This window comes from Mastacembelus armatus, chromosome 13, assembly GCF_900324485.2.
Source record: "Mastacembelus armatus chromosome 13, fMasArm1.2, whole genome shotgun sequence".
NCBI lineage: Eukaryota > Metazoa > Chordata > Actinopteri > Synbranchiformes > Mastacembelidae > Mastacembelus > Mastacembelus armatus.
The window spans coordinates 9,794,938-9,820,517 of record NC_046645.1 but is presented as its reverse complement, the minus strand read 5'-3'; the positions used below and the strand labels follow the sequence as shown (position 1 = coordinate 9,820,517).

The following is a 25,580-nucleotide window of genomic DNA, read 5'->3' as shown; positions in this document are numbered from 1 at the left end:
GAGCTTGTCAATGGTGGTTGTAACAGAAACTTATTCTATGATTTAATTTCTTTTCTCTTTCATTTTGTCATTTTCTCACTCATGTTTAAAATTAATTTTGCATTGCTACGACCAGCTACTGACTAATTTATTTCCTTCATCGAGTAAGCTGCCGATAGTTTCCTTTGAATTGCTTACTTGTTCAGTGTCAAACAAAAATGCTGTGTTATGTTTCCCCACAGTCAGAGATGACATCTTCAGATTTAATAAAATTTAACTTCCGCACTACCGAAAGCATGATGGGAAACGTTATAGTGCAGTTCAAAAAGGGAGTAAGAAAAGCAAAAAAGCTGATTTTACATGAACTTTTTTGAGTCTTCTCTCTCTATTATTGGCAGGACTACACTGTCAAATCAATTATAGATAGTGTAGATCACTATCTATAATTCTAATTATATGTGCTGTTTTAGATCCTAACAAACAAGCAAACATAAAGTTTTTTATGAAAGCTCTTATAGTATATGGATAGGACCACATACAGGGATATGCCACATAGAGTTGGCATATCTGAGAAAGATCCTTAAAAATAACAGCTGGAAAAAATGCCAGCTATGGCATCTAGTGCCAGGGCTTTCACCCTGTATGTAAAGGGAGTAAAGATCAGGCAAAAACAGCCTATGGTTCAAATAGTGAAACAAATAACTATCCAAATTTGTTGTTGATGACTTATCAGTGAATAATGTCAGCAGTAGAGTGCTTATCCAGAGTGACATATGAAGTCAAATATTCATCAACAAAATCACTGTTTCTTCCCTTGGCTGCCCTGAGTTGGTGTCTAACACTCTTTACTTCCCTCTCTCCTTTTTTTTTTTCGCACTGCCACTCTTTCTACTTGATATTTAATTTCTAGTCACTGCCTGCTCTCCTCTCGTCTGTGGGGATGTGACACACCTAAACCAGCAGAGAGGTTGCAGTCGGCAGTGGGGGAGAGGAAGAGGTTGGGGAGGTAGGTGGACGGCAGATGGAGATTGATGGAGGGAGAGATAGGGAGATAAAGAGAAACATGCCGTTGGGAGTGACAGTGGAGGGAGTGAGAGTGAGAGGAATGAGGGGCCTGCAGGCCTGAGAGCCACACATGGATAAAAACAATTCTTCTATGTCTTTCTCTATCTCCCTTTCTCTTGCTTGCTCTTTTTCTCCCTTTGCAAGCCTCTCCTTGTGGGAGAGGAGATTAATTCTCGTCTAGTCTACCTGCGCCTCCAGGAGTTTGTTGTTGTTGTTGTTGATGATGAGTGTGTATATGTATGTGGTTCTGTGTTGGTTTTTCTTTCTTTCTTTTTTTTTTTTGCTGTGGGAAGCAGGATGAGAATTTTTGAGGTTTATCCCACATCCCGAAGGGAGATGGCAACAAAATCCTCTCACTTTTTTCTTATTTCTTGACCATTTCTCACTCCTCTTTTGTCCCCCCCCCCCCAAATCTGTGACATCTATTCTCCATTCTAAGTTTCTCTTCCTCCATCCTCCCCTCTGTCCTCCACCTCTTTCCATCTCTGTCTTTTTTCCACCTAGTCTATGCTCCTCTACTGTCTCTTTCAGGGGGGTCTGTAAGTAATGGGATCAGTTCAGATGGTCAGCCCGAGGCAGGAGTCAAGCCAAGTGCAGACTGAAGCTGCTTCTGGATCTGTGAGTATGTGTATATGTGTGTGTGTGTGTGCGTGTGTGTGCACATATGCCAGAAATTCCACTGACAGACACATGCATGCAAATAACAAGACAGAGAGACAGGAGGTGAGAGAGAGACACACAACAAAGAGGGATTAGGGAGCCCTGGAGCATTACTTGTCTTCCCAAAAGTTCCCCATGAGAGAGGACAACCCTCCTCTTTGAGCTAGGTGGGGGTGGGTGAAGACGAAGGGAGAAGAGGAGGTAAAGATGGATGCAGAAGATCAAGGGATGCAGGAAAGCAGATCTAAATATATTTCAGTATAGTACATGGCTGCCATTTTCAACAAATTATGGTCAAATGGGGGGGAAAGGAATAGCAACATTAGAGATCACTGTGAGGAAAGCGATGAGAAGAGAAAATGATCGCGTTAATGCAGGAATACTGTAGCCGCCAGGGAGGCTGGGAGGAGAACAGTACCAGAGCAGACAGGAAACAAAAGACAAAAAAGTAGCTAAGAAATGATATACAAATAAATGGTTTGGCCACGAAGAAAAGAAAGAAATAGATAAAACAGTCAGTGAAAGGGAGAAGGAAAGTGATTCAGAAAAAAACTGAGCAAGAGAGGAAATGGCGTAGGTTAGGGGGTTTGTTCTTGGTGCTGCCATGCAAATGAAGGCGGCGCTGCAGCAATGCTAACTAACAGCAATTCACACTGTTGGACTCATCACTTATTAATGCTCTACGGCTCCCCCTCCCTCCCATCTCTTTTTCTCTCCCTCTCTTTACCCATTCCCCTCTCCCCTGCTCTCGCCAGGATCTCTCTTTTTTGTTCGCTCTCTCGATTGCTGTTGCTAGGGCCCGTGCACTCACGTGACAACAGCTGGGTAGGGGGCGCTGCGGTGGCACACAGCGGCATGTGCAAGTGTGCATTTCGTGTGTGTGTGTGCTTTGCGTGTGTGCGACAGAGTACCCTTCATTAGAGGTAAAAAGGGAATCAGCCATTTAAATGATGGCGATGGAGATCAGAGGATAGAAGCTGCTGAGCGGATCTGTAATTGATTCACAGGCCTGGGGTATAGGCCACAGAAGAGCACAACACATCTCTCTCTGCATCATGTCACTTTATTTTTTTATCCTGCTTTTTAACAAACTGTTTTTGAAGACTCGTTATGATTTTTGAAGATTGGTCATGACTATTTTTGTCAAACTTTGCCTCTTCAATTTTAGGACTAAATGGACCACTGGCTAGGTACAACACAGGCCGGGAGTCGAACGATTCACAAAGGCATGGAATCGCATATTCACAATTTTTCTCATTTTATATATATACACACACATATACACACATATACATATATATATATATATATATACATACACACACACACACACACACACACTCTTACATCCACTGTCTCACAATTCACATTTGCAGGGTGTGCCCAACAAAGTGTAAGTCTGTGTGTTTTTATGCCGAGCATCCTCACTACAGGATGCCATAGTGATGAGCAGAGAGGAATACACCTACAGATTCCTTATTTATTCTCCTCCTCCAACTTTTTATTTTTGACTTTCTTATTTTTCACTCCTTCCTTTTCTTTATACCCATCTACCCTCCATCACTAAAATGCTAACTTTACTAATTCATCTTTCTTTCTCTCACACACGTAAGCTGCCTGATATTTCGCAGTAGCAACGAAGCATGTTATATGTATGTGAGATGTAGGTTGCTTACGTGTTACTATTTATGGAAACTATGTTATAGGATCTTAGTATAACAGGAAAAAAAAACAGAAAACTTCAGTTAGAACTTGTGTTTATACGTCTCTATATGTTTGTCAGCCTGTTTTAAATCACAAAAACTTAAGACACATCGCAGCATCTTATTGGTGCAACCATTAGCACAATTAATCTGTATCTGTGTGTCTGAGGGTAATGTTTGCTACAGTGGATACTGTGGCAGCGTAATAAAATAGTAATGTGGCATATGGTCCTGTGCTACAACCAAGTCTACCAGCAGTTAGTCACCTCCCTACCAGAGATATACAGTTACAGAAACTCTACACAGAGGTGGATGTATTTGTGATGAGTAAATACAGTTTCACAGATGTGCCAAAAAAGGACATAACAGTCTTGGTTTAATAAAAAAGCAGCAAGCATTTACAGACTATAGAAAGGCGGTCTTAGGTAATCTCCACTTAACAAATAAAAACTATCCTTAGTAAACCGTGATCACCATGACGTTTTGATGCTTCATGGTGCATGCCTGTGAAGATCCAGTATAAATACGCTGCTCCCAAACCATTTACCCTGGCATTCAGCCTTCCTTGACCTCACTGAGAGTGACAAAACAGGCACCAAGTAAAAATGACAGGTTCAAGAAATGTACGTGGTGTGGCCTGATCGGAGCTCACCCACACCACGCACACCACCCTGACCTCCAGTCATCACTTCTCGACCTTAACTAAAGCCACTGCTCTACATCACAAGTCTGCATGATGTGCTGCAAGACCCTAGACACAGTCAGCTCCCATCTACTCACAGCGAGGGAAGATTGAGGAGTGGAACAGCAGAGCAGCAGTAATATCTAAATTTGGTAATATCACCAGTTTTCTGTGTATGTACAAAGGACCCAAAGACATTATAAAAAGTTCCAGATCTCTTAAAGAGCATACAACAACAACTTGATGAATGTTCTGTTTGCTGCATGAAATTTCAAAGAATGGAAGTGGCCTAATATGACATTTGCTTACTACATACTGATTTGATGCTGCATTTCAAATTGATTTAAGGCATTGAGTGACTTCTGATTATTATATATTGCATTTCTAATGATTTGGTCATTTTTGTAGTTTTATCAATATTTTTAATCTGCTTATGATTGATCCCTGATTCCTCAAAGTCGGTTTTGCTTATTAATTAGTGATTTAAATTCAAGTATCAATTAATTCTTAATATTATTTATTTACTTCAACATTTAGTTTTATTGATTGATGGATTGGTTGTTGTTTCACTGGCAATTTTGAATTTCTCAACTGATTATTCAGCTCATGGGTGATACAAATTACAAATATATTACAATTGAATGATATAATATTTGAAGTATATTCATGCTTCAATATCATGGAAAAATCATTGATAATTGGTTATTTTGCATGGTTCATTTCTGCCACCAGTATATATAGTCCAGGTTTCTTATTATTTTGTTTGGTGGTGTTTTGGTGTGTGATATTGTCCTGCCAGAATAACCAATTCCCTATTACAACTAGCTACTAAAATGACTATACTGATGCTATAATATTAATGTTTGAACCCATTTTGAGTTTTTTATTTTGTTAAAAACTGTCATGGCTGTCCTAAATTCATTAACTCTACTTCAGCTGATAATATAATGAACCAGTAAAGAAGATGGTGTTTAGAATGAAAAAGAATGAAAGGAGTCAGGCCTACCCACTTCCTCCTCCTCCTTCTCCTTCCTCTGGCTAATTTATTTGATAATTACCAAAGGCCCATTATGGCTGATTCCAAGGAGGCACTGGGAAGTAAAAGCTATTTCATTTGCACTGCTCATATTGTATCCAAGCGCACTCCTTGCAACATTCGTATGTACGCACACATACACAGGGTATAAAACATGACTTGTACAACTACTAAGTCCATTCTGGCCCAACATGTAATTAACACCCTCACCCCACCTTCACGCACATCTAGTGGTGAAAGTGTGTGCATGGGTGTTTATGGGCGTCAAAAGCATGCAGTGAGTGCACATGGATACGTGCGCAAATGCATACATACATGTCTTTGTGTGTCGGGGTATAAAGGTGAGCAGGGGTGAAGGATAATAAAGATTGGATTCTAATAAAATGTTCTCATCCTCCTAAATCCCCCTCCTGCCCTCTCCCCCTACCTGCCATATTAACAGCCCCATTACAAGGGCAGATGAATGAAAATGAACAGAGCTGTGGTGTGATTCCCCAAGTGTCAAATCAATACCGTTCCCCCTCCTCTTCTGTTCCTCTCCCGCCTTCCAGCCCACCCTCTCCCTCTTCATCTCTGCTGCTATCATTTTCCTATTCTCCTCTCCTCTGTTGGGCCTGAAGAATTGGCATGTGTTTGACAAAGGGAAATCTACACCTAGCGACAATAGGCTCTCGCCCTATCTAAGCCTCTTTCTTTCTCTCTCTCTAGTATAAAATGAATGACGCTTGTTTCTATCTGCTTCTATTCACATTCAAAGCATCTATAATAGTTAAGTGCTGCTGAGAACAAGCCAGACAGAGAAAGAGCCACAAGGACTACAAATTTACTTCCACTTTCTTGCAGAAAGACTCAATCAGAGACAAAAGCATGAGTAAGGCCTGGAAAGAGGTTATGTCAGAATAACAGAAGAAGGTTAATAAATAGGAGTTGTGTGGATCGCACACAAGTCCGTCTCCTCCTCTCTCTGCAGCACATACACGGTTACCAGAGTCAGAATAATTGAAGAGGAAACCCAGATACACACTCCCTCTGTTCTTATTTCTCTACAAGTGTTTTTCAACCCTAACCCTTGACCTTCTCATCCTTCTCATCTCATCATCAGCTTCAGTGTAATGCGGTGATCTGAGGCTAGGTATGCAGAGGACTAATGTGCTCATTAAAAAGGCATGCTTCACCGTCAAATGCCAGCTGCCGCCCTGCCCAACACCACCACCGCCATGTCTCAGATTTTCTTTGTCTTTCTCTTCTTGATATCAGTTTCCTTGGTTTCTCTGTTCTCCATTTCTCTCCCTGCTGTTGTCTTTCTGTTTCTCTTTCTATATCTGTTGTTAGAAGGTGACACCCCGTACACCCACGCACCCCTCACCCTCTCTGAACAACTCATGCTTGAGACTAGAGAGAGAGAGAGAAGAGAAAGTGGAAGAAGAACAAATAAAGGAAATGGAAAAATGCACTCATCCAACCCAAAAGAAACAGAACGAAACAGAAATCGGATAATCTGTCCGTTTTTATCATCAGCCCACGTCTTCATCTCTGTCTTTCCCTCTGTAATAGTTACAGACCTCTACCACACTTAAGCAATCGTAATTGGAATAGCCATAAATATTACAGCAGCAAGATGGAGAAAAGGGTTTGAGAAAATGGTTAGGAAAGTGGGATAGAAGAAAAACTACTAAAATAGGACATGCCATAATGACACACAGCACCCCAATATACTTAGATTGTCGGCATGTTTCTCTTTCCTCTTACATTTCTGTTCTGGATGTCAGAATGGACACAAACACAGCCCCAAAAAAAAAAAAAAAAGACTGCATGTGTCTGTAATTCCATTGGGCCACTGACTATAACACACATACAAACACATACCTTCAACTTGTTAACATGTGGTGCATTGTGTTGCTTTGGCCTTTAATTATTTAGTCTCATAGATAATAGATGGAAACATGCTTGTCAGTCATGAGAAGGCTAACGGGACATATCTAATGGATTATAAACACATGCACACCATGACGCACACAAAGAGTGAAATCCACTAAAGCGTGACCTTATTTCTGCTGTGGAAAACACAGAAACAGTGTACGAAGCATATCTATAATTTAACACATAGGACCTGATTTATGTGATTGACATCCATTATGAAATGGCAAACAGGGAACAAACTGATAATGGATCTTCTGAAAGCAGTAGTTCAACTTTCTGCTTGGCTTTTTAACGTGCTTACTTGGGTACATTTAACAAAACTGTACATGCACAGGTACCTGCACGCACAGTGCTGTCCATAGTAGGGGAGGGGGAGGGGGAGAGGGAGAGAGAGAGAGAGAGAGAGAGCCGGCACAGGTGATAAACTCTCACACAAATCAATAAAGCCTTGCCCTTTGTAAAGCCATGTTGTCCTCAGTGGGAGTACTACAGTGCCACAGCATGTAAGCAGCACCACAGTGACACGCAGTGAATTTCAGGGAGCAGAGGGTCACTGAGGAGCAAGGCCTGCGTGTGGATGAGTGCACCTTGCATGGTAGGCAGATGTGATGAGCGAGGGATGAAGGGAGGGGAAGGAGGGAGCCAGGGAGGGAGAAGGCCCTCCATTCTCCTACGCATTACTTCTCTGGCTCCCCCCGTTTGCTTGTGCCATCACAATGATGCACCGTCACTACTGTTGCTGGGCATCTTGGCGACAGAGACCCATAAGAGGGTAGAGGGGGGAGGAGGAGGAAGAGTCAAAGCAGGGGAACAAAATGAGGGATGATGGGAAGCAAAAGAGCTGCAGAGACAGATGTTGCAGATTGGAGTGGAGTAGTGGTGACATGCTAAAAGCGGGTCCCCCAGACGTTGTCGAGAGGCCTTAGGGGCCAGGAGTGCCCAAGGTACGTTCTCGGAGGAAGTGGGGTAGGGGGGGTGGCACAGCAAAGCAGCAGCTCTCCCTGCTTCCCTCCCTGCATGACTGTCTCTCTGTCTCTTCTGCCTCACTGCCCCCCTACACTCTGTCCCACTTTAGCCCAATGTCAGTGTCAGAGCAAGGGGGAAGGGACATAAAGAAGAGAGAGAGGAGAGAGAAAGAGAAAAAAGGATAAAAGTGAAGAGGAACAAAGATGAAGCGAAGGAGGGAACACAGATTGAGGAATGTATCAAAAAGAAGGCATAAAGGTCCCAAGAAGGATGAGGATGATGATAGCGATGGCACTGATGCTGGGAGAGTCCAGCGAAGGTGCCATGACAAGTTTTCATGTCTCCAGATTTTCTCTGTTACTCTCTCACAACCCCTTGCCAGGGATTTCTTTTGTTTCCTTGTCACACAAAGATATGTAGAGTTACACAAGCAGCCACAAGCTATTGTTGCGAAACACATGCATGTGCAGGTGCACCACTACAAGTCTCCATACATGCACAGGTTTAAGCATGCTTAACAAGACAACAGTACAACAACCTAAAGCCCATCTGGGCAACAGTTCAATAAACACTATGTTTCTTTCACTTTGCTGGGCTTTGATACTGTTACTTTTATTAACTGTCTTACTATCAGACAGCTGTAGTCCACAGAACACACAATTTAGCTTTGGCTTTACACTATAGAAAGTAGTTATAATAAAGATAGCAACTAAAAGACTAAAAGAGTACTCTACTGATTTAGCATTACACCTCTATATTTTTTCACATATGCAGTAGAAACAAAAAAATAAATCAATCAAAATTTACATAAGGATTTTGAGCACCAGGTTAGAGCATGTTAGTGCAGCCATGATCACCACAGTAAGAAACACAGCTGTAAGTGCAGTTAAAAGTGTTGACACTGAACACAACGTGGTCAATCTAAACATCCAACGTGGTTACCACATCGTGATATGTGGTTGGATACAAACATCCATCCCAAACCCATGGATCTATTTCAATATTATTTTCTATCTAATGCTCTTCTAACCAAAGAGAAAGATATCTGACAGCGGCTAAGTCAACATCCTAATGAAACTTTAAGAATAAGTTCAAGGAGGAAAAGTATTATCTGTCTCAAACTCATCCTCACCCCCTCCAGTCTCCACCTGTCAGGTATTATCAGATGAACTCACTGTGTTTGCCTGCTGTTCTGTCAACCAACGATCACTGGCTGAAGGTCATTTAAATCACCTTATCTTCTGTCACTGAAGAGAATGTCACTTAGAGAATGTCACTAAGTCTCTCCAGGGAAGAGCGCTGGATTGACTACAAATAAAAGCCTTTTCACTCAAATGAAAGCAGTTTATAGAATTTCAGTCCTATAAAATGATTGAATATGTATCGTGTCATCACCAAATATCTTCAAAATATGAAAACAAAACACTACATTTCTGCACTTGCAGTGTCTTCTAAGACTTAGGAGGAAGGACAAACAACAAAATGGAGTGCATTTTTTAATTACAAAGAGAGATATATTCTTCTCTGTATAACATATTTCATTCATCCATGGCTTTACCTGTCCGTCCCTGACTCACATCCACCCTAAGTCCCTTACATCTGATTCTGGACACTCCATTATCTCTGACATCAGGAATTTCCCTCACATCACCACACTGTGCAGTACTGTGTGTGTTATTGTACTTATCAGTTCCACTCGGAGCATAATGACACAAACACAATCAAAGTAGGGCGGTGACATGGTGGTGACAGTATTATTAATAATAATTATGAGATGGTTGGGGATGTCCAAACACACCAACAGGTGAACTCTCCAAGTACACATCCATATGGATCCAGCCATGTAGAACAGAGCAGGATGGTGTGACAGAGCCTTGGCAGTCTCCTGGCCACTACCCATACACCTTAACCTTGTACGGCAGAACCCATCCTCTTTCTCCACCTCTGTCCATCCCTGTCCAGTCTTCAACATCCCTTCCTAAAGAGTGGGAGATCTCATCAAGGGCTAGCACTGAGAGATGTGGAGTTTGGCTAGAGGTGGCATTTGCCAAGGTCATCCAGCGTGCCTGCATTTATGCCACCATCTCTGCTGCATGAGAGATTTCCTGAGCTTTATATATGGATACAAGAACAGCACAGACCATTTTTCTATTTCAGGTTATAATGCAGTATGCAGAGTAGAGGCCATCTTATGAGGCTGCCTAGCTGTCTGCCTGCAGTCTAACGAAAGGCAAGGCTTGCTGCTGCTGCTGCTGCTGCTGCTTGGTTTTAATGGGCTAGCAACTGAAGCTGAACCTCAAATCATCATAATGAGAGAGAATGAGATCCACATACACAAGGGGGAGAAAGCGAAGGTAGATAAGGAAATTGGGTAGAGAGAGAGAGAGAGAGAGCAAGGGGAAGCCAGAGAAACAGAAAGGAGAGGAGAGAAAGAGAGATAAGGAAAGGGGAAAGAGGGGTGAGAAATGAGAGATTCCTCTGCATCTCTGATTTGCTTGGGTGATATTCATCAGAGCGTAGGGGAGGAATAGATGGAGGGAGGCAGCAGCAAGGGAGGAAGGAAGAGAGAGCGAAATAAAGCAGAAGTATTTTTTGTTTCTATAAGCCATTTATTTTTATTAAGCTACCCTGCTTGTCCTTGTAGCTGTTTCCTGTGCTCTCCACTGGCTTGTATTTGTTTATGTTCGATTACAGGGGCATGCCTATAGTAGTATTTACAAGCATAAAGCAAAGCAGTGCATTCAAAATGTCTGTCTTCTTTATTTGCTGTGGTTTGACTATACAGAAGCAGAGAGAGAAGACAGGATGCACATCAGAATATGCCCTACCTAAGTTCTACTAGTTTTTTTTAATTTTATTTTCATTTTAATTGGCCTTAAATGTGAGGCCTGATGATTTCATATTTTCTCAGTGTCAATAAAAAGAGGAAACTGATAATTACTTATACTTTGCAATATTGCCTGTGTAGCTGAAGCCTAATTTAGCTTATTCCTCTGTGCTATAAAGCCGACCACAAACTATTAAAAACACACAAATGAGTCACAGATTTGCACTGACAGACATGATTCTTCATTACGAAATTTTAAGTCATTTGCGATCCTGATGTAATAAATCCTCTACCTACCCTCTACCCTAATAAATGCAGTTTTATATATATATATATATATATATATATATATATATATATATATATATATATATATATATATATATATATATTTTTTTTTTTTTTTTTTTTTTTTTTTTTTCATCTTTAGTTAGAATGAATGGGCTTGTGGCTATTGACCATGAGAACAATATGGATTAATGGCAGAGATTTATTTGTAAAAAACTGCTTCACTGCTGATGAAATGGAGTGGTCACTTGGAATAACAAGAGAACACAAGTAATATAGAAGGTGAAGGTGATTATAATAGCAATTGCCTAAAGAGCTTCACACTGTGGGGAAAAACAGACCTGAAAAATATTAAGAGACTGGGTGCAGCACAGTGTGGGAGAAGAAGCTGGGAAAGAATGAGCGATGTGGGGAGGGAAGAGAGTGGGAGAGCGAGGGAAGGAGGGGGAGGGAGGCAGAAGAGAGGGAATGTGACAGAGTGGTGACAGAGGGAGAGAGCGGAGCGCTGTGTGTGTCAGGACTGTGTGTGTCTCTGTGCTTGTGTCCCCAGGCGCAGGCAAACATTAGCTGCATTAAGTGAGATGACAGGTCCCTCCCCATTACCACTACTGGTGGCCCAGGGAGGAAGAGAGATAGAAAGAAAGAGGGCGAAATGGAAGACACTGTGGTTCTTACCAACTGTCTATACTATTCAAAACACATGATGTGTGTCCCCCGGTCTGTGCACAGACTCGCATGAAGAATATTATCACAACATGCTTGGATAGAAAAACTGCCTGCACAACTTTCATGCATTTTCACAGACTGGCCACTTGCATGCAGAAACAATCAAATATAATAGAAATTATTTGCTAAAAACCCACATTTTCCACACAAACATGTAGAGACTTTATTCTAAACTCTTGCCACTGCGCTCCACACACAGTGTGAATTCCCTAGTGTGTAGGAAAATACACTCCATACATCATACACAGTGACAGCCCTGTACTGTCTTGTGTGCGGTTATATACACTACAAACGTGTCTGTAAGTGTGCATGTGTGTGTAGTGTATCATTCCTTCTCTGCTTAAATATTGATTGTTGTCTTGTCTGGAGTTCAGGGTTAAAGACCATCTGCTGCCTCCACCCTTCAATTATTCAGTCACACCACCACCAACCCCCTGCACTCCAGAGCACACACACATACACACACAAATTAGTCCCTAGGGGCGTATTTTCTTTTTCAGTGTGTCGTAATAGTCTAATACTATGCGTACTACACAGCACTATGCAAAATGGCAGAGTAATGTGTTACAGTCATTCTGATGGAGTCTCCATCACATGGCTTTATGATAACATCAGGCACACATACACACCGTCCATGACCTTAGCTGCTCACACTGGAGTGGCAGGAGGTCAATGCCTGCTCTCTGAGAAAGCAGTACTCTGTAAGGGGGGGGGCTCACAGTTAACATCACACCGTGTTCAGGCCAACTCCTCTGACCTGAACAAGAGCACCAAGGACAATAATGAGATGGAGGAGGTGGAGAGAAAGAAGAAATGAAGGAGATGGGGAAGACAATGAGGAATCCCAAAGAGGACAGACAGGAAGAAAAGAGAGAAAGTGTTAAGTAGCTGTAGAGACTGAGAGTGTGGGAGAGAAGAAGCAGCAAAGCAGTAAAAGACAGCGAAGGCAAGAAAGGTTGTTGACCTCTGGCTATGAGCTTGTCGCTGTAGTGGGGGGAGGGCTGTTTGTTAGTGAATATGTTTTTCCTCAAATGCAATGTCTCTGCGCTGCAGTCTGTGGGCGCGTGCATGTACGTGGGTCTGTGAATGTGTGTAATCTCCCCAGGCAAATCCCTCTTTAGCCAAAGCAGGGAAGAATAGAGAAGAAAAGGAAAAGCCATCTTTATCCAAATCCAATTGCAGCTGGAAGGAGTAAGGGAGGAGGAAGAGAACAGAGGAAAGGAGGAGGAGGAGGAGAAGACGTTGTAATTTGTCTGAGGGATTACAAGGAGTGCTGGCAGAACATGACTGCTGACTGCTTGTGTGCGCGTGTATTTGTGTGTGTATGCGTGTGCACCATGCCTAACCCCCTGAATTCAGAGCGCGCCAACATCAGAGACAGTATTTTTGTAACAGAACTAGAGCAAAAAAATAAAGAAATATTTCTCTACAGCTCTGCTCACTCCAGGTAAACCTCAAAATCCTTTGTGTGTCTCAGTTCATAATAACAAGCGGGAGGTTGAGTTGCAGGACAGAATACTGGCCCTGTGTTAGGCCTGTAGTCATTATTACACATTGTCTCTTTCATAGAGCAGAGTTCGGCTTCACTTTCATGACATTAGTGGTGCAATAAAAACACTATTAGACATGTGACCCACATACCTCTGCTGAGGGCACAAATATGGCAATGATGCAGCAGCAATATGGCAGCTATCAAATCGCGGATTATATCAAGAGTGTGCTTGACCACAGCCACTGTGTGAACCAAGCATATAGTGTGCACACACTAGAGTTTGTCTCTAAACGCTGCCTTCATTTTAGATTCAAAATCCAAAGTTGGTAAATCAGAGATAGTAAACTCTGACCCTGAAAAGCATGTATCTCGTCTATTTGAGACGCTTTAGTTTCTTTCCATGGACCCCATGGAGGTCTGTTTTATTTAATATTTGGTTTAAAAAAAAGGAAAAACTTGCAATCAAAGTAGTAAAACTAAAGCTTCTCACATAGATGAGATATATGGTTGATATATGCGATATATAGCCAACTTTGGATTCTGAATCTAAAGACCAGAAGCTGGTCCCCACCATGTGAATCACTGAATTTTATGGTGATGATTTGGTGTCAAGTTAGTGGAAGGTCAGGGTTTGGCTGAGGAGAGGGGTAAATCTTGAGGAAATGTAAGTCAATGTAAAGTCCCTACAAGTAATGAAAACACACACACACACACAAGCACACAGTGTAAAGTAAAAACAATAATCCTTCACATTTAAAGAGGCATCCAGACTGCTGAATGGTTACAGAAAGAAAAGAATGAAAAAAGTGAGGGAGCTGAAAGATGATTATGGAGGAGAGGAATGGGCTTTAGGCCAGAGTTTGGGTGCCATGGTTTCATGTGATGTGACTGTACGACACACAAAAACGCATATATCTGCCTGGAGCAGAGTAAGAGTTAAGGACAGTGGAGTCAGATAAGTGTCAGTGTGAAACAACATCAGTGTCTTTCTCTGTCTCTGTGAGTGACAGTGATACAAGGCAGCCTGCCCCTTGCACATGCAACAACATAAGCAAGCACGCGCACACACACACACACACACACACACACACACACACACACACACACACACACACACACACACACACACACACACACACACACAGGTGCCCAAAGGCTCTGCGCAGGAACAGCTGTTTTGCTGTGACACACAGCATACACTACACATCACATCAGATACACAACGGCTCCTTTCCCAGAAACCCGTGGACCACAATGACACACAAGATACAGCTGCTTTCTTCACCAAATGCTGACACACTCTCTTCTAGGCATTTTATACTGTCAGGTTGCATTTACCAGACACACACACACACACACACACCTATGTACAGTGTTGTCCTGCAGTATTCCTGGAGGATATGCAGTAAACGGAAGCACCAAAAGTACATACCATAGAACAATATCCCTTTGATAACTGTGAGTGTACCAAAGTGGTATATGAGTGAGCAGGGCTGCTGTATGACAAGGCCCTCTTCATGTCACACATTTGGACTTGTTATAGAAAGAAAACTAAGGTGTTATTAATAATGTTTGCAATGACTGTGTTATTCAAGTGTCTCACTAAGTCATGTGTGACAGCGTGACAGTGAGCCAGCATGCATAATGCCAGCGCCCTTAAGCCTCAGCAGCTAAATGGAATTTAGTCATCGTTAATTTTATTAATTGCAACTGCACTACATAAATGAGAAAACTGAAAAGGTCATGTGAGATACTTCATGAAAGATTTTAAGTTTTAAGGTTTTCATTTTAATCAACTATTTGAAGCTACAGTTGCAGGCTGCATCCTTAAAAGAGAAGATGAGGATACCCTTGGCAAAATGTAATCATGCACAGCCTCTGTGTTGCTCTTAGGTGCTGCTCAGTGGACGTGAACACCAATCACCAGTCATACAGTCTGTACTGTGGGAGATTTATGGATCTGTCCTGATTCAGCAAAACTACATGAGTGATGCACTACAGGAAGTGTTAAATCAGGAATTCAAGAGCACAATAATGTAACTTTTAGGATTTTTTTTTTAACCAATGTAAGTATTAAAGCTATAGGTAATGTGATCTAAAATGAATCCTTTTTCATCTTTAACACAGCATTGGTCTATCTGTGCAAGGCAAAGCCTGTGTATGTAAATGAAATAAATGATTCTTATTCATTTGCTGGTTTAATTGCAATTCATAGGCTAAGATGCATATTCATTTTATCAACTAAAAGTATGAAGGCCATGCAAACAATGTAATCCATTTTTGAAAAAAAAAAAACAAACAAAAAACTGCACAGCCATATGTTGTTTGCTACTAACATATACATAACTGCTCATTCTCCTGTTTGAGCAGACCTGATGCTGGTAAAATAATCTTACTAGTCAATACATAAATGCATGAAAGGCAAGTTGTATAAGTATTTGTATATTATAACACAAATTCAGTTTTATTATTATTTTCTACTTCTTTCCCCCCTGTTGCTCAAATAACCCATGCATCTCTCTCACAAAGCCACAGGTAGGCTCTGAAAGACTGGAGGAGATTCTGAGTGCTTTTCTGTGTTTCCCCTTTGCCTCTCTATTAGATGGAAGGACAGTGCTGAAAAAAAAGAGAGAGGGAAAGACAGAGGGAAAAGACAAAGAATCTAAGCCCCCACAGCAGCACTTAAAGTATGTCTACATTATTGATGGGAAGACAAAGCGAAACATTTATTTATCATCAAGGATGTGTAGACACTATACTGATCCCTGAAGAGCTGAGAGATGGCAAGAGAGATAGAGGGGGAGAAAGAGTAAATGAGGGTCAAGAGACAGAAAGAGGCCATGTTAAAAGAGCGATGTCTTAGGAGGATTGAGTGTGTTCTATGTGTTGGTATACAGTAGAAGGTCATGTCTAAGATTTGTCTGGTGTCTTTTCCCTGGTCAGTCTTGGGATTTCCTTAGTATTGAAGGATCAAGACGAGGCCAACGAATTATCTATAAGTCCTAACCAGGCTTTCATACTACACTGTGCAATTAACTCATGGTCCAGACCCAAATCCAACCCATGTCTCATCATACATGAAACCAATCCATCTAAAGCTCTGCGAGTTGGAAACACAAATGCATACAGAAGGTTTCTTTCTGGATTTGATTGTGCATTTAATCTATTCAGTCCAAACCTTGTAAAGATGAGTGCCCATCACAAGTTCCCAAACCCCTGGTTACAATTTTATATTGTTTGTTTAGAAACAATTCAAAAAGCAGAAATATTCCATTTACAGTGGTATTAAATTGATAAAATCCTGAAGGTGTTAGGTAAAGACAAATTTTAGAGGAGACGTGATTACAAACACACAAGTCTGAATGAATGAGTATGAATGGGTATGAATGAACACTAAGTGACAGTAGGCATGCAATACAAATTGAGATGCAAACATTTGTACGAACTGAATTTTTTTCTATTTGCACTTAACTGCTCGTCTTAAGGCCTTTTGACCTTATTTCATAAATGTACAGTGGAGAAAAGCGAGAAATTACACAAAGCATTGAGTTACCGAGGAGTTGAACTGTGAACTCACAGCCACGCTGCACAGACATGATATGTGAGTGCATTATTATCCAGCCACTGCTAATGCCTGAAGTACACTGGCTCTGTGGACATAAACATGGACTGCAAATTCCCTCCAGTGGTGACATTTCAATAATGTGAAGTAAAAAAAAAAAAAAAAGTCAATTTGCTCTTCAGTTTGAACGTATGTATCCATTTGATGCCAGATGTAAATGTTTTGTTGAAGGACATTGCCTGATTACTTTGGGCCTTACATAACCACTATATGCCTACATACAATCCAGCACTTTGAGGGGACCAGCTTTGTGTCCATTAATGACACAATGCAAATGTCTGGTATAAATTCCCAGAATGTAATTCCTAATAAATAAACACACATGCATTTTGTAGATGTTGGCTCCTACACACACAGTAGGAATTTCAGATCGACACTATAGTAGGTAACTGGAGAACAGCTCATGAATAAAAAAAGACAACCGTTACCATAGTTATTAGGCTTTGTTTTATCTGATCAAATTGTCACCTGTCGCAGCCACTAGCAACCCTTCATAGCACATCATATTAGGTGTAATGTTTGGTTTAAATAATGTACATTGTTCAGCTGTGGCTGATGGATTTGCAGGGAACTGACATGGAAAAGTGGCTGAGTATGAATGTATGAATAGCGCAACTTTATTGACATGGCTATACATTGTGCATGTGTTTGTGCATAGGGGAGGCCGTTAGGGTATAAGCACTCAATAACAGCTGACACTGAGCTGCCCTCTGCTCTCACTCACACAAAGGACTATGATTATATCACTGTTTGACTGTCCCCCCCCCCACCACCCCAACCCCACCCCCATCATACCCTACGCTGCCAAGCCCTCTGTGCACACAACGGCTAAGATAATTACCACTATTGTGTGTCACACACACTCCCATGCAAAGTGTGCCACGTGCTTGCCAGCTCTCCCATCTGTCCCCTACGCTCTTCCCCCTTTTCTCTCTGTATTCCCTGTCTCCATTTTTATCTGTTTTTGTTTCAGCAGCCTTTGACATTTGCTATTTGGCATGAAAAGGGAAACCCACTACAGAAAGATTGGTGGAACAATGACATGTAATTTTTACTACTTACATTTATTCAGTGTTGTAGAGTAGGCTGTTGATTCCTTTTCAGTGACAAAACATATTGATACAGCTGTTGTCAAAGGGTCATCCTACTAACTACTGTTAAATTTGTACTATGACAAAGCTTCATTGGTGTGATGAATGTACTATGCCCAACCATCAACTGCTAATTCAGTTTCTCCTCTGCAGCCTTGCATGTCTCTTGCCTCCTTTAACCTTTCCATTTTGCCAAAGAAAGAAAGAAAAAAAAACACAGAACTGAGATTGAGAGTATTGGAGGAAGAATAGCATGTGTGTCAGTCCTTAGACGTCCCTTGCTTTCATTATTTCTCTCCTCCTCCAGTTAAACTTTAATGTGTTTTCCCGCTCAAGTACTCAGGGAAACTCCTCAGAAATGGCTTTGGTTGCAGAAACACCGGAGTGGTTGTAGTGTGGCTTCTCTGTGTGTGGCGACATTGTAAAAGAAAGAGATTTAAGTGGTGAGTGGCTGTGTATGTGTGTTGGTGAGTGGTGGTGGTATGTGTGTGTATGTGTGTGTGTGTGTGTGTGTGTGTGTGTGTGTGTGTGTGTGTGTGTGTGTGTGTGTGTGAGGGTCAAAATACGATGTTGGAGCTACAAAGCTTACAAAGAGCAAGAAAAGCTGCAGACAAATGTAGCCATTAATACCAAAACCCTATTGCTCCATCTGTCTTTTTTTCCACTCCATCCAGTCTCCACTACCTGCAGGAGAGAATACATACCTGGAAACATCTCTCTCTCTCTCTCTGTGTGTTGAAGGTTGAGGTGACCACCTTGAGAGTGTGTAATTGTTTAATAGCCTGAGAGCTCCCATGTTTACCCCAGAGGCCTTTGCTCACTGAAGATCGATCAAATGCTCTAGCTGCCGGTGACAACTTCTAACACACACACACACACACACACACACACACACACACACACACACACACACACACACACACACACACACACACACACACACACACACACACACACACACACACACACACACACACACACACACACACAAAAAGGGGCTAACAGTGAGTGCTGCTGGAGAGATGGACAGAGACAAAGGAAAAGAGAGAGAGAAGAAAGAGGAGTACCTCCCTTAGCGGCTGCCATGTGGCTTTAGCCATCTGTTGGCAGAGTCTAAATTAATTAGCTCCACTCATTGCTAGTTTACAAGAGGCCTGCAGTCTAAACCAGACACCAGCTCTCCAACTTCTTCCTTCACCCACCTTCAGAACCAGAAACCTTCCCAGCTTAGATTTAGACCCTGAGCTGCACACTGTGTTTATAATCCACTGTGACACTCGATTCAAAAGCTCCCATTAGGACAAAATGAACCTGTGGCTTCCAGGAACAGAAAGAACTCCAGGTCTTGGTTAGAAACTGAGTGGAAACCAAACACACAGGTGCACTCACACAATGCAGTATCTTACAGCTAACCACTGCACAGCTGGAACATTGGCTGTCTGGGGTAAATTAACACATGCTGCTCCACCAGTCCCAAAATTTCACAGGAATGATGCACTACACACCATTAATGGGGTCATTTGAAAAAAAAAAAAAAAATCTATAGTGTATGTTTTCATAAATAAATTTTAAATATATACATCAGAGTTAAGCAACTCTTCCTTTTCCATTTTCTCAAAACTGTTCTGCTCTGCAGTGCTGCTAAATAAATGTTGAATTCCTTGAGAAGGACAACTCAGGACAGATTAAAGCTGCATTAAGCACCACAAAAAATAAAAAATAAAAAACAGTTCTCCACCTCTTGGAACAGTTCAATTTTAATCTTAGGTTTTGAAAGAGATAATTCCGGTGACAAATACTTTCAATCAGTATTTATGTTGACAAGTAAATATATCTAAATATAACACTGGACACAAAGCTTCACTCTTTATGCTGTAATTTTGCACTCTCAATAGAAAGGACTATTCTAAAACAAAAGGCCAGAGAAAAACCTAAAAGGAAAATTAGTAAAGAAATCATTTGTGGGTTCTCTAAATTGCCTCTAAATGTGAACATAACTGTGAGTGTGTGTCTGTCTCTATGTGTCAGCCCTGTGACAGACTGACAATTTGTCCAGGGTGTACCACACCTCTCACCCAATATCAGCTAGGGTTGGCTCCAAGATCCACGACCCTGGATGTTCTAGGATAAGTGGTGGGTGGGTGGGTGGGTGGATGGATGGATGGATGGATGGATGGATGGATGGATGGATGGATGGATGGATGGATGGATGGAAGGAAAAAAAAAAAAAAAATCAACATTTAAGGGGATTCTCTGTGTTTATTGTAATATTTTGTTCTGATACTGAATTTTAAAAGGCGTAACATTAAACCTCCCATCATTCAAACAGAAACAAACCCACAACCACAAAATCTCAGTGCTGACACTAAGCAGCAGACATGCTCATGTTATCCCTGTAGACACACCTTCCAACACCCCTCATCCTCCTCTCTCTCTCTGTGCCCTCTTATCCCACTTTTCCCTCTCATCCTTGGGGAGTGCTCTGGGCCACCGCAGAGACGACAGATGGGGCTCAACATCAACCAGAGAGTGAGAGAGTGCGAAAAGGAGAATAGAGGGAGGTTACATTCATTATTTACATCACTTGGTATTGGAATATTAATGCTAAAAGCAATTGGGTAACCCTTCATTAAATTAACTGGAGATGTAGGGAAGGAGAGGAGAGGGTGATCTGGAAGGATGGGGAGTGAGGGAGGGTGAGACAGTGGGAGAGGAGAGAGGAGCACACTGTTAAATGGGCCCTAAAATTAGTGAAGCAAAAACACCTCCATTAAGAAAGCCTGCATCTCTCTTTCCCCTCCCTTCCTCCACTCAAACTCTTCTTCCCCCATCCTGCTCTCCCCCTTCTTTTAAACACCTCTTTCTCTTTCATATGCACAAAATCACTGCTTTACCCACAAGTACCTGCTCCAAACCTCTTTGAGAAATATGCATTTCTGTGCTGTCCCTCCTAAGTGCCTGTTCAAAATTTAAACATGCTTATGGTGGCAGAATGTGTCTTTGGTCCCCATGTGCATCTCTCTGGAGAGTACTCCTCTGTCTTTCACTCTCTCCATCACTCCCTTCTCTGCAGCTGCTCTTTGTCTTTATGTTGCATCTCTCTCTCATCACTTCATCTTACCTCTCTCTCATCTTCTACCTGCCAGCAAACCCCTATATTACTGTTTCACAAAACCCAATGTTATTGTCATACACATATGTACACACCAGACATGCAAGCACGCATGAAGGAACAACCAAACACATATGTGCGCAGACACTCAACCTTGCATATGCATACATAAATGTCCAAACTCATGCATACAGACAGTATAAGGACACACACACACATACAGTGAGTGGCAGAAGGGTTCACTCCTGCACAGCAACACATTGCGTATATGCAGAGCCACTCTCCCTATTAGTGGAATGCTGCTACGCACTGTTGACTTCTGGAGAGGAAAACATACAGCCATATTCACTGGTTATTAACTAACGCCACAATTACCCACCCCATCCACCTGCCACCCATCCCTTCACAGAGTGCAACGTCGTGTGCATAATAGGTAGGTGACTTCCATATAGGGCACTATAATGATCATAATGACACCCAATGTAAATTACAAATTAGGTCACTTCCTTTTGGTATCATCAAAAAATGGAAACTGAGGCTTCCAGATGCAAATGAGGTCCCAGCGACTCCTGTGAGATCCTAAACAGGCAGAACTAAAAGCCCATGACATGTTCCTAAGAAAAATTCTAGTTACTGATAGATAATCTCATTTACCTAGTAGCTATACCAGCTATTCAAAGAAGCTGAAGTTGAATAACCTATAGGCTTGTTAAAATTTATCTTTAAGTTATCTACAATAACTGAATGCTCCCATAACTTACTTACATGTGGCTGCCAATATTTCCACTTTTAAAGCACAAACTGATTTTATACAGTAAAAAGAGTTTGTGTACATCACTCCATCTATCCACCATAAACATCAATACTATATACCTGCATACCTCATGATCAAGACAGAGGGTGAAGTATTGCAGTGAAGAAGAACTATTACAATGGGCGTAAGCCAAGCCAGTTGCTAAAAGAATCAGTAAAGAATCATCTTTTCCAAGCCCAATGACAACCAAAGATGAAAGTTATTTTACCCATAGTATTTCTATATCGAAGAGGAATGATATTTCATTTTCAGAAATCGTTAAAAATTATAGTGGAAATATCACAAACTAGCACCTCGAAAAGCTGAAACTGTTGGATTGTGAGCCCGTCAACATAATCCTGTGGTGGCTGGAAAAACTTACTTGTGAATGTCAAATAGGTCCCCAAAAGGTTGGTAATATCAATTTAAAACACAAGAGAAAAGAAAAAGAAAAGACATTTAAGAGCTGTGTTTTAAATTGAAAGGAAAGTGAGGCACTAGAACTTCAATTAAACACAGTGCACAGTTTCTCTTCAGGCTACTGTCACCTACTGGAGAAAAAGTGGCCCAGCAAAGAAGTAAAAGAAGACCATGAGAAACTACTCAGAATTAACCAGTGTGCAAGCAGTTGCAGATACAAGGCAATATGAACATCCCATGGGAGTTCCTGACTTGCACCAAATGAAAGTGCAATATTCAACCAACATTTCAGCTCTTTAGGAACAATCCACCCGCTTAGATTTTTTTTTTATATGCTCAGCTTTCTATATTAGCCACTTGTGTACCTTGGCTCTCTACAGTTTTAACAAGCATCACACCCTCAGGTAAAATACTGAGCACATACAGTGTGTAGTTTATTTGAGCTTATTGCAAAATGTTTTGAGCATCAAACTCTAACACTCCATAGACTTTAAATGTGACTAATACACTTCCTTTGTACTGTTTTTTTTTTTTTTTTTTTCAGGGAAGCCTCTTGAGGCTGTGTGCATTGCTTTTTTACCACTATAGACAATGTGACAATTATTGGTTGGTTGGTTTGTTTGGTTTATTGGTCAGGACCACAGTTCGGGGACAGCTCAGTCTCTAGTTTGTCTGAAGTAAAGTAGGCCAAGCCTGGGTCTCCCATGTTGTAAAATCAGGCTTTAAATCTGAGTCACAGAATCTTTTAATAAGGGACCTTTAAGTCATATGAACTGAAAACAAGCTTAATTAATTGTCTGTGAGAGTATGAAGAACTGGCTTCAGCTTGAAGCAGTGGAAACTAATAGTTTGATGACAGTTTATGTTGTTTCCATGGCAACAGATACTGTACTACCCTGGTGCTGGAACGTCAGACTCCAGAGCAACAGTGTTTGTGTTTACAAATTAGATTATGTTTGGGAATTAGAAATGTTTCAAACGGTTAAACTAAATGTACTGAACTCTCTACATGTGTTTAAAAAAAGAAATGTGCGCAAGAAATGTGAATTTTTATCCAGTTGGTGCTGTTGGAAGCACGATGTTTACTGGACAACAATCTATTTACATGCATGGTTAGGTTCAGTAATAACAGCCTCTCATTTGGATATACACAGGATGAAATTTCATCCTGAAATAATGATAGTAAGCACAAGCGGTATATTGTGTGCTACAGTGTTGATGCTACAATGCATCCCCCACATGCCAAATGAGTCAGAAATCAGGTGACTAAAGCTAATTTGGACAACAACAAAAAAAAAAAAAAAGTCACTGAGACAGAAAAGAAAAAGGAGTCACTGATGCAACAGCCCAAAGATAACAGAGACACAGCAGATCACAGAATCCACCATATTGGACAAATACCATTATGTTCTTACTACTCCTTTATAAAGTCATGTAGGAATTATGATCTGTATAACATGTCTCCGCATTAAGTTAGCTACATGGCAATAAAAATCTACAATAAGCCTTCTGAAGGTAATTTATCCTCATCTGTCCTTACCTCACCTCACCTGGGTGAAATATTAGCTCATTATTGTGTGATGCCCTGCTATAGCTCCATGTTTGTCTGAAGATGTCAGAAAGAAGGGCGATGGGACGAAGCGAAAGAATTGGGAGGTAGGCGAGCGAAGGAATAAATACCAGTCTGTTTTCCCCCAAACAGAAATAAACAAGGCGTTCACTTGTCAGCCTGCAAGAGAAGGGCACACTGTTTATGCAGAGGAAAAGAGAGACCCACACACAGATGCACACACACACAAATGGCAAATCTGGAGATGAGTGCTGCTGGTGAGTGGGGGTGTTTAAGGAGGAGATAAGTCAAAAAACAAAAAAAAAAGTGCGTGTGTATATTCTTGACACTGTCAGCACAGGATATCTAGCCCTTCCTTTGTGTGCCTGTGAGCCTAAATTACAGTATTATAGTACACCAGGTTGCAAACATTATAAATGCCACTTTCACAGCTATGATCAACAGTACAAGCAAATAGACCATTAAAATGAAAAAGGTCCAACTACCTGGCCAGATATTTGTCTTGTGGCCATGTGAGAAACATCATGATTTGACTTGAAGATCAAACAGTGGAGTAATGTGTTTATCAGGACAAAAAAAAAAAAAAAAAAAAAAAAAAAAAAAAAATCATTTACAGGGAGAAAAGTGCTTCAGGACAAATCAGTTTAGTAGCTACAAGCTTGTTGTTTTCTTCTCATTCTTTCCATTTTGCTGCTCCTAATGTGGTATTTGGGCAATTTAAGTGTGCGAGCAACTGTAGCTATTATAATAGATTTTGTTTTGTGGAGAGGCTGCATCTAACATGCACTGTATTTTCAACTTGGCAGCAGCAATGTAGTCAACAAGGATGAATGAGCTATAGTGCGAGCACTCAACTGTCAATCTGTGGTCACATACAAGAGCTTTGTCCATATGAGCGAGGGGAGTGTGTGTGCGTTTGTGCCGACTCCAGAGAGAATGTATCCAGGCTAGAATAACTTTCAACTGAAATGCATATGAGATTTAAATTACATTTTCTTTTTGCTTTACGCTCTTCTCTACCGACACTCCTCTCCCCCTTCTTTTGTCTTCTGGGAGCCTTAGTCAGCTAAGCTCAGATGTAAAAACACTTTCTTCTCTCTGTGTTTTTCCCTGACGCGCACACAGGCACAAACAAAAAACATAAACACACACACATGCCTGGTCAAAGGGCAGTTGGCACTTATGAATAAAAAGTGAGTCAGGTTTCTATTTTGCTAAGTGTGATAGAGGAAGCCTGACCTGGAGTATGGCTGCTTGTTTCCCTAAATCAACGGATGATTCAATGTTAATGTATTTTTACGTACGCAGCCTTGTTGGGTTAACAAAACCAAGGTAAAGGAATAGTTCAACAATTTGGGAAACTGAGCCATAGTTTCATAGAAACTATAATGTTTAGGAAAAAAACATGAAAATATATATTTAAAAACATTTTTTAGAGATGTGAGTCGTTGGATGAAATGGGCTGTGGGATAAGAGCAAGGGCAAGTCAGAGATTGGCCAACAAGTGCTGTTGGTTTTGGTCTTTTCATGGGATTTGCTGACAAAAACAAAAACATAGAATATCACTAACCCTGTATTTTAATTTCATTTAGGATGCTGCAATTCACACAATAACAAGTGAAGCATAT

General features: G+C 41.2%; 1 protein-coding gene across 1 annotated transcript in view; it reads right to left on the bottom strand.

Moving 5' to 3' along the window:
- Positions 1-889: 889 nt before the first annotated feature.
- The window catches only part of LOC113134219 (Down syndrome cell adhesion molecule-like protein 1 homolog), a 50,438-nt gene continuing 25,747 nt past the window's right edge, over positions 890-25,580 (bottom strand). The window contains exon 4 of the mRNA XM_026313465.1: positions 890-1,101. Coding sequence (XP_026169250.1) covers positions 890-1,101 — 212 coding nt within the window. The remainder of the gene's footprint in view (positions 1,102-25,580) is intronic.